Genomic DNA, 10697 nt, shown 5'->3' on the forward strand with positions numbered 1-10697 from the left:
TATGTTTTCAACATTTAACTCTTCAATCACATTCTTACGTTTGCAACAGTTAAGTATTTCCCTCATTACACTTCTGAAAAGTTCTTCTAAAAGCATACTTTTAGAAAACTTGAGTTTTTCTGTGAAGGAAAGTAAAGGTTTTTATTAATAAGTAGCTAAAATAAAAGCTTTTGTGTTTTTTGATTCATCTTTTTAATAGCTGTTTTCTGGAATTTATTCTTTAATTATCTTTTATGCCTGAGGAAATAATTGAATTTTGTATTAATAGCACACTTTTAGGAACTGAAAGGAAGAGATTCAACCTGACTGTATACCCAGAGATTCACCAACTTTTCAGAGTATGGCCTGATATCAAAATTGAATGAATAAAATATTCCTTTATACTACCCATTGAAGATGTCCACTTTATATCTTTCTGTGTTTTTTTTTTTGTTTTTGTTTTTTTTTTTTTGCAAAAGAACATTCTTTTCCAGTGCTTCATTCCAAAACCACAATGCCCTTTGATTCTAAACAACCTATCCCAGCGGCACTGTAAAGTACAAAAAAAGCATCAGTATTTTCCACAACAGTTAGGTTTTGCCCTGAAGTATTGGCAGCAGCTCACCAGCATTTGACTCCATAGGCTCCCCTAATAACCAGAAGGGAAAATAGAAGCTGAAAGGTGAAATCTGAACCCCTATGGGAGCACACATTCTTTGGGGACCCTCCCCTTTGCCCAGTGTGGCACTTGTGTGCTCGTTGTGGAGATGTTGATGCGTGTTTCTGTCTTCACATGTATACCTTAGCCATTATAAACCTGTGGGACTCAAGCATTATCTACATGATAGGTATTAAGACCCTAGGATTACGTTTGGGAATTTTTCCCAAAAAGAAATGGAATTACGGGTACCACATTTGTGGTCGTTTTGAGATTTCAGTTCTTTGTCCTTTCTCTTTTCCCCTCCGTCTCTCTCTTCCCAACCTCTTGGTTTCCCCTTTTTTCTTTTTCCCTCTCTCTCTCTTACACACACTGATAACCCTGATCTCTGTAAGTTTTTTTTTTTTTTTTAAAGTAGGCTCCATACCCTGCATGAAGCCCAATTTGGCGCTTGAACTCAGGATTCTGAGATCAAGAGTTGGACACTTAACCAATAAGCCACCCAGGTGCGCCCCCCCCCTATGCATTCTTGATATGAAGATGATGTCTGGACACAGGGAGACACTTCTTCGGTTAAGCTAAAATTTACTAGGGAGTACTTTTGACATGTTTAGACCAAAAAAGAATAATCATTTAGATGGAAAATATATGTAATGAAAAGGAACTAGGCATGAACAGACATCATTAGAAGACAAAGTCTCTGGTAAATTGAGATAAATGGATCCCTTCCCATACTTGATGGATCATAACATAAAACTACTCTTTTTATTTAAGTAAACCCTGTGCTCAATGTGGGGCTTGAACTCACAATCCCAAGACTAAGAGTCACAGGTAGCTAGCTACTGAGTCAGCCAGGTAACCCCTAAAACTATTCTTTTAACTCAGTTTAAGTGAGGCTGTGGGAAAGATTAGTGGGCACTGTTATGTTTAAAGTAACACCTTATTTGTAGGCCATTATCACTTAGTATCTAATTGTAATACTTTTTTTGCAACCAGCTGGTAATGTGATTGCAGTTATCCACCTAGGGAGTGGTTCTCCTGGTGAAAGGAGTACATGACTATGATGAAAGAGACTTGGCTTATTTATTTATTTATTTTAAATATGTTATTTATTCACTCATGACAGACACAGAGAGAGGCACAGGCAGAGGGAGACGCAGGCTCCATGCAGGGAGCCTGATGCAGGACTCGATCCCAGGTCTCCAGGATCACACCCTGGGCTTCAGGCGGCGCTAAACCGCTAAGCCACCCTGGCTGCCTGTTAGTTTGTTTTTAATGATAAAAGTCATCTACTTACGTTGTACAATACAGTGGTTTTAGTATATTCAAAGAGTTGTCTAGCCACCATCACAGTCTTTTTTTTTTTTTTTAATTTTATTTATTTGAGAGAGAGTGAGCAGGAGCAGGGGGAGAGACAGAGGGAGAGAGAAAGGGAGAAGCAGACTCTCCATTGAGCAGGCAGCACAACATGGAGCTCAATCCCAGAATCCTGGGATCATGACCTGAGCCAAAAGCAGACACTTAACCTACTGAGCCACTCAGGCGCCCCTCCACCACAGCAATGTTAAGTTTAGAATATATACATCACCCCATAAGCATTCACTCCCCATTCTTCTCTCTACCCAGCCCCTAGCAACCACTGATCTAATGTGTCTAATACATTTGTCTGTTCTGGACATTTCATGTAAACAAGTACAATATGTGGTCTTTTGTGGCTGGCATTTTTCACTTAATTTTTTTTTTCTAAGATTTTATTTATTTATTCATGAGAGACGGAGAGAGAGAGGCAGAGACACAGGCAGAGGGAGAAGCAGGCTCAGTGCAGGGAGCCCGATGCGGGACTCAATCCAGGGACTCCAGGATCAGGCCCTGGGCCGAAGGCAGACGCTAAACTGCTGAGCCCCAGCGATCCCCTCACTTAAAGTTGTTGAGGTCTGTCCATGGTGTAGCGTGTACCAGTATTTTAGTCCTATTTCTGGCTGAATAATATTCTGTGTAGTTATTACCATATTTTGCTTGTCCATTCATCGGTTGGTGGACATTTAGTTTCTACTTTTTGGATATTACTATGGAATAATGCTTCTGTGACGTTTCTGTACAGGTGTCTATGTAGACATGTATTTTCAATGCTTTTGGGTATATACCTAGGAGTAGAATTGCTGGCTCATATGGTAACTCATATGCTGGTTAGCTTTTTGAGGAACTGTCACACTGTTTTCCAAAGTGGCTATACCATTTTATATTCCCACCAACAATGCATGAGGGATTCATTTTCTTTACATCCTAACCAACGCTTGTTGCTACTGTCTGTCTTTTTGTTTATAGCCATCCTAGTAAGTGTGAAGTGCTATTTTACATGGTTTTACTCTTTAGTTCCCTAATTATTGTTGAGTATCTTTTCATGAGCTTATTGTCAGTTTGTGTATCTTCTTTGAAGAAATGTCTTTGTACATTCTTTTCCTATTTTCTAATTATAAGAATTATTTTTAAGATTTTATTTTTTATTTATTTATTTATTTATTTTTTAATTTTTATTTATTTATGATAGCCATACAGAGAGAGAGAGAGAGAGAGAGGCAGAGACACAGGCAGAGGGAGAAGCAGGCTCCATGCACAGGGAGCCCGACGTGGGATTCGATCCGGGGTCTCCAGGATCGTGCCCTGGGCCAAAGGCAGGTGCCAAACCGCTGCGCCACCCAGGGATCCCAAGATTTTATTTTTAAGGAATCTCTACACCATCATGGGGCTTGAACTCATAACCCTAAGATCAAGAGTTGCATGCTCCACTGACTGAGCCAGCCAGGTATCCCTAATTATAAGAATTCTTGGGGCACCTGGGTGGCTCAGTCAGTTGAGTGTGTCCAACTCTTTATTTCGGCTCAGGTTATGATCTCACGGTCCTGGGATTGAGTCCTGTGTGGGGCTCTGCATGCAGTGGGGAGTCTGCTTGAAGATTTTTCTTCCTCTTCCCCTCCCCTGGCTCACCCACCCCCCCCTCAAATAAATAAATCTATTTTTTTTTAAGATTTTATTTATTTATTCATTCACAAGAGACCCAGAGAGAGACAGACAGAGACATAGATAGAGAAGCAGGCTCCCTGCAGGAAGCCCAATGCAGGAATCAGTATCTCCACCTGGATCATGACCTGGATCATGTCCTGAGCCGAAGGCAGACACTTAACTGCTGAGCTACCCAGGCGTCCCAATAAATAAATCTTTAAAAAAATTCCTTCATGTATTTCTGATACCAGTCCCATATTTGAAAATATTTTCTCGGGTAGCCGGGGTGGCTCAAAGGTTTAGCGCCTGCCTTCGGCCCAGGGCGTGATCCTGGAGACCTGGGATCTAGTCCCACGTTGGACTCCCTGCATGGAGCCTGATTCTCCCTCTGCCTGTCTCTCTGCCTCTCTGCCTCTCTCTCTCTCTCTCTCTCTCTCTCTCTCTGTGTGTGTGTGTTTGTGTGTCTCTCATGAATAAATAAAATGTTGTGTTAAAAAAAATATTTTCTCCCATTCTAAATATTGCTTCTCACTTAATGATATTATTACAGCAGAAAAGTTTAAAATTTTGATGTAGCCCAACTTACCTATTTTTATAGTATTTTAATGGAATTGATTTAATTTGTTTACAAGTCCTATTCTGGTCCATTGAGATCTCATTCCTAGATAAGAAAAGGAAGGTTTTTTGCTCTTGTGTGTGTGTTTGGTTCATTTATAGGCTTCTTAGGATGTTTATATATATGTTTGGCCAGAGTTTTTGCCCTAAATAATTCTTCCTAATAAATGGGGTATGGTTTTGAAATTTTATGAGGAAAATAACTTTGTGAGAGCATTTCTTTGCTACCCTGTTCCCTAAACCAGTGGTTATCAACTGGGATGATTTTGTCTCCCAGAACATTTGACAATGTCTAGAGACGTGTTTGAGTGTCACAATGGGACAGGAGGTGCTACTGGCATCTGGTGGGTCAAAGCAAGTAAAATACACAGGACAGCTTCCAAGAACCAATAATTTTCTGGCCCAAAATATCAATAGAGCCAAAACTGAGAAACTCTGGCCTAAACAGGGAGAGCCTAAAACCTGAGATATTGAATGATTTTTCCATTTCATGTCTTGATAATCAAAGGCAACCCATCAAATAAAGGAGGATCTGTAGGGGCACCTGGCTTAGCTCAGTTGGTAGAGCATGCGACTATTGATCTCAGTGTCCTGAGTTCAAGCCCCACATTGGGCAGAGGAGCCTCCTTAAAAAAAAAAAAAATGTACTAGGCAGATGGAATCCCTGTGGGCAGAAGGGTGACAGAACTTGTAAATTAAATCAGGGAGCATTTTACTGAATTTTCAGTGCTGCCAATTTAAATGTAAATTAATTTATGAGAACGGAAACTATTCGGAGGAGAAATGCCAGTGGAGCAGAAGTAAATTATTCCCTATATCTTCGGGCCACCATGAGACACACACATACTCCTGGCAAATAAACCAAGTTGGTTGATTTAAATAAATACTAAAATGGTGATCTCAGGGGACAGGACAATGAGCTTTTCAGATAAAACTCAGTAGCAGTGGTACTCTGGTGATCGGCAATCATCAGACTGCTCCTGTGACTTATGGAACTAACTTTATCTCCCCACAAGACTTTTCTTAAGCACTGGACTTGCCTAAGGATTTGGACTCTGGGTCCAGATTGCCTGGGTTTAAATGTCAGCCCCACCATTTACTTGCTCAGCCTCAGACAAGTGGCTTACCTCTTTTCTGATCAGTTTTTTCAAATGCAAAATGAGGCTGCAACAGTTACCTATTTTGTAGGATTGTCTGGGAATGAAAAGAAGTAATACTGTTTGGAGTACAGTGCCTGGCATGTGGTGTTCCATAAGTGCTGGCTGTTAATACTATTGTGTGTCTTATCTGTGTGCCTCTTTCAGCTCATTGCTATGGACAGTGCTATCACCCTGTGGCAGTTCCTCCTTCAGCTCCTGCAGGAGCCTCAGAACAAGCACATGATCAGCTGGACCTCTAACGATGGGGAGTTCAAGCTTTTGCAGGCAGAAGAGGTGGCTCGTCTCTGGGGGATTCGGAAGAACAAGCCTAATATGAATTACGACAAACTCAGCCGAGCCCTCAGATACTATTATGTAAAGGTAATTCACATCCACCACAAAACCAGAATTCTCTCTTCTGTTGAGGTTATGACATACTAATGTTCTGGTTTATTTTTAAGCCTTTTTTAATTGAGGCATAGTTGACATATAACATTATATTAGTTTCAGGTGTACAGCATAATGATTTGAGATTTGTATACATTGCAAAATGATCACTGTCCTGGTTTATTCTGATCTAATTTATTTTATAACTTCAGCAGTTTGGAATTAGGATGAAACATGTAAATTGTTCCAGCTCTATTTCTGCAATCCCACTCCTCATCCTATTTTATAATTCCTAATTGCTGTTGTCTTTAAAGAAAAAGTGAGTATAGTGTTGGAATAAGGAAAAGAAAATTTGAGATTGTTGAGGATAAAATAAACATTCTTGTGTCTATCATAATTTAAAAATTGTCACATGTATGCTTGTTTTTTTAGCTTTACTTAATTTTTACTTTTGAGGCTAACCCAGAGAACACAAATTAATACTTTATTATTATTATTCTTATTTTTAAAGGTTTTATTCATTCATTCATGAGAGACACAAAGAGAGGCAGAGACACAGGCAGAGGGAGAAGCAGGCTCCCTGTGGGGAGCCCAGTGTAGGACTCTATCCCAGGACCTCGGGATCATGACCTGAGCCAAAGTCAGGTGCTCAACCACTGAGCCACCCAGGCGCCCCCAAATTAATACTTTGAAGAATAGCTGTTAGTACACAGATTTGATTGCTTGGTTCAAATTTATTTTTTGTTTAATTTCTTATTATTTTGGATATGTTCTTGGGCTCTGAGGTGAAAGGAATGGTTCAAATGGATAGAATTAGAATGAGAAGCTGAGATCTTAATTTCTTTAACCTTTACCAGCTTTCCAGAATGGGGGTGGGGGGGTGGTGTGAAGTAAGAAACAGCTGGAACTCCCGGGAGGAAGTAGAAGCCCCAGCAGAAGTAATATTCTCTTCCTTTGTGCTTACCCAGGATGCTCATGGCTGGTACCTTTGGAATTGTTTGAGATCGCAATTCGGTGATTTTTGACTTACTACAGATAATGTGATTGGGCGAGTTAGGCAATTGAAATTTGTCTTACATAACATCATTTCAGCTACTTGTGAGACAGTTAAATGTTCTCAGCTTATGCTCCAGGGCGCTAGGACCTGGGTTTGGTCTGGCTAGATAAATGGAGGTGATTCTGAAGCTCTTAAGTGAACTCCTTGCCAAATCGAGACCCTGTATTAGGTCAGCTTGTTTGTGAGCTGTGGGCGGCATGTTTACCAAAAGGTATAAGCGTGCTTGTTTTGTTTATCTACAGAATATCATTAAAAAAGTGAATGGTCAGAAGTTTGTGTACAAGTTTGTGTCCTACCCAGAGATTTTGAAAATGGACCCCCTGACCGTGGGCCGGGCTGAGGGAGACTGCGAAGCCCTGAGCTGTGGCGAGGTGGGCGGCGGCGCCAGGGACCCCGAGAGTGGGGGCCGGGAGAAGCACCCCCAGCCCGGCGCCAGGGCCTCCAGCCGTAATGACTATATACACTCCGGCTTGTATTCTTCCTTCACTCTCAACTCTTTGAACTCCTCCAACAAGAAGCTTTTCAAACCCATAAAGATTGAGAGTCCAGCTGAGAAGCTGGCAGAGAAGAAGCCGCCTCCGGAGCCAACTCCGTCTGTCATCAGATTCGTAACGACCCCTTCCAAAAAGCTGCCGGGTGAACCTCTTGCTGCCGCCACGTCCGTCGGCCCCAGCATCTCTCCATCTTCAGAAGAAACCCTACAGGCATTGGAGACTTTGGCTTCCCCCAAACTGCCTTCCCTGGAAGCCCCGGCCTCTGCAGCCAGTGTCACCGCCGCGTTCGCTGCCCCCCCCATCTCCTCCGCTTCCCCCTCTGTGCTGGAGCCGCCCAGGACCCCCACGCCGCCGCTGAGTCCTAATCCCGAGGTTGACACGGACATTGATTCCGTGGCTTCGCAGCCCATGGAGCTTCCAGAGAATTTGTCACTAGAGCCTAAAGACCAGGATGCGGCCTTGCTGGAAAAGGACAAAACAAGCAATTCTTCAAGATCCAAGAAACCCAAAGGGTTAGAGCTGGCGCCCATCCTCGTGATCACCGGTAGTGACCCAAGCCCACTGGGAATACTGAGCCCCTCTCTCCCCACGGCTTCTCTTACACCAGCGCTTTTCTCACAGGTAACTGACTCTCTTTTTAGTGCCACCGATGTTTGCATTGACTCACCTTTTAAAACATCCAGAATTTATAACCTCACATTCTCATGCTGTTACCTGGGTCTGTCTTAGAAAAGTGGGCTGTGACCCAGTTCCCTGCGTAATCAGTGAGAGGTTTGGAGTAGCATCGTAGAAGAATCTGTTGTCTCTACAAGCAAATAAATATTTTTCAACTTCCTCCTAAAGCCAACTATTCTCTCTCTCTTTTTGGTCTTATAAAACTCATTGGTATCTTATAAAAAAAATAGTGATAACATCAAAAGCTAGAAAACAATAAATCCCAAGAACCTAAGAAAACCTCCTGGTGTGATGTTGAGTAACAAGTTTGTAGAGTTATATTAGTTATTTCTTAACTTACTCATCTCCTATTATTTATTTATTTATTTATTTATTTATTTATTTATTTATTTATGAGAGGGGAAGAAGGGGTGGGGAGGGAGAGAAAGATTTTTTTTTTAAGATTTTATTTATTTATTTGACAGAGAGAGAGCAAAAGCAGAGGGAGCAGCAGGCAGAGGGAGAGGGAGAAGCAGGTTCCCTGCTAAGCAGAGAGCCTGATGCAAGCAGAGAGCCTGATGTGGGGGATGCAGGGCTTGATTCCAGCTCCCCCACCCCGCCGGGATCATGACCCAAGTTGAAGGCAGGCGCTTAACTGACTGAGCCACCTAAGGTGTGTACTCCCTTTTTAAAAAGTGAGCAGAGTCCAAAGTGCTGAGCACAGAGTCCAGCATGGAGCTCAATCCCAGGACCCTGAGGTCATGACCTGAGCTGAAATCAAGAGTCGGATGTTTAACTGAGCCATGTAGACTCCTCCCTGTAGCATTTTTTTTTTTAAGATTTTATTTATTTATTCATGAGAGACCCAAAGAGGCAGAGACACAGGCAGAGGGAAAAGCAGGCTCCATGCAGGGAGCCTGATGTGGGACTCAGTGCCAGGACTCCAGGGTCGTGCCCTGAGCCGAAGGCAGATGCTCAGACGCTCAACCGCTGAGCCACTCAGGTGTTCCTCCTCACCCCAATAACATTTAAATAGACCTCCCATTACTAAGGAGAACTGTGTTTGTGAGTTAGTTACCAGTTCTTTCTCTGCACTTGACCAGATTGGTTTCTCTATTTGGGAAAGACCCTACAAAACACAAATTAGAAATATTTTGCCATTTATATTTCTTAGGTTGTAAAAATAATTTCTGAACTTTTCCTCATGATAAAATTTCAGAGATCCTTAGTGGAGAAGAGGACAGTATTTGGGTTTAGGGCTATTGATATATTATTATGAGGTTGAAATGTAAAACTGGCGAGTCACCTAGTGATCATTTTTGTTTTGCATATTGCAGACTCCCATCTTACTGACGCCAAGCCCCCTGCTATCCAGCATCCACTTCTGGAGTACTCTTAGCCCTGTTGCTCCCCTGAGTCCAGCCAGACTGCAAGGTGCTAACACACTTTTCCAGGTAAATCACCTCTAAGTTTGCCTCTTGCAGTTGGGGCCTGACACATGAAGAAAGAGGCCAAAAGGCAGTGTGTCTTCACTCTTTAGTCTAATCATTATAAAACTTGCGTTTAATAAATATGCTTTCCAGGGGTTAGTTGGTTAGTTTTCCAGTCAGCAGACGGTTCCAAAGATATTCACAGCAATGCTTCCTTTTCCTTTTTTTTTTTTAAGATTTTATTTATTCATGAGAAACAGAGAGAGAGAGAGAGAGAGAGGCAGAGACACAGGCAGAGGGAGAAGCAGGCTCCCTGCAGGGAGCCCGATGTGAGACTCAATCCTGGGACCCCAGGATCATGCTCTGAGCCCAAGGCAGGTGCCAAACCACCAAGCCACCCAGGGATCCTGGCTTCGTTTTCATTCTTTACTGTTACATACATTTCAGTTAGACCAAGAATTGTTCTGTACTATAGTAGATTTTGAAACCACCTGATTTCTTTGTCATTTTAAACGCTAGAAATTCTTTTTCTTTTTTGAAAAAAAAAAATACATATATGTGTGTGAAAAGTTGTGCATATAAGTCTTTTATGAGTCTCTTTTACATGAGGATTTTTGAAAATGAAAACTTTTGAGAATGGCATATCAAATACTCTGTTTCTCACTCATTTAGAATTGATGTTTATCAACATTTTATTGATTTATTTATTTGTTTGTTTATTTTTAAAGATTTTATTTATTTATTCATAGAGACACAGAGAGAGAGAGAGGCAGAGACACAGAGGGAGAAGCAGGCTCCATGCAGGGAGCCCGACATGGGACTCGATCCCGGGTCCCCAGGATCACACCCTGGGCTGCAGGCGGCGCTAAACCGCTGCACCACCGGGACTGCCCTTATCAACATTTTAAATATGTATTTAAAAAATGGATATTGTATACCCTTTAACCGAGATCATAGGGAAGGTCTTCCAGCTTTTATTTTTTTTTTATTTTTTATTTTTTTAATTAACTTTTATTGGTGTTCTTCCAGCTTTTAACCAGTGTTTTGGCCCAAACATCTAGACTTTAGAACTTGTAGAGTTTGTTTTGTTGATTCATTCACTTACTGGTAGACTTCCTTATATTTTGCAATTTAACTTTTTATTTGTTCTTTTAGAAAAAAAAATGAAGGAAAAAAATTAAAAATTTTTCTACTTCTACATTTTTTTGCAAAAAGTTCTGAATTATTGAATAGTGTTGAGAATGTCTCATAGTTTATTTTTTACATTTTTCCTTGCTTCTCACA

General features: G+C 41.5%; 1 protein-coding gene across 4 annotated transcripts in view; it reads left to right on the forward strand.

Moving 5' to 3' along the window:
• Positions 1-10697, forward strand: part of ELK4 (ETS transcription factor ELK4) — a 29187-nt gene that overhangs the window by 9631 nt on the left and 8859 nt on the right. For 3 of the 4 annotated variants that reach the window (XM_041723659.1, XM_041723660.1, XM_041723658.1), the window contains 3 exons: positions 5557-5772; positions 7078-7950; positions 9321-9437. In XM_041723659.1, the coding sequence (XP_041579593.1) occupies positions 5566-5772; positions 7078-7950; positions 9321-9437 (1197 nt within the window). In that variant the 5' untranslated portion in view covers positions 5557-5565. Of the gene's footprint in view, positions 1-1022; positions 1144-5556; positions 5773-7077; positions 7951-9320; positions 9438-10697 lie in introns of those variants that run through there. The other variant, XM_041723661.1, reaches the window with a different exon arrangement.

Source organism: Vulpes lagopus, chromosome 11 (genome assembly GCF_018345385.1).
Source record: "Vulpes lagopus strain Blue_001 chromosome 11, ASM1834538v1, whole genome shotgun sequence".
Lineage (NCBI taxonomy): Eukaryota > Metazoa > Chordata > Mammalia > Carnivora > Canidae > Vulpes > Vulpes lagopus.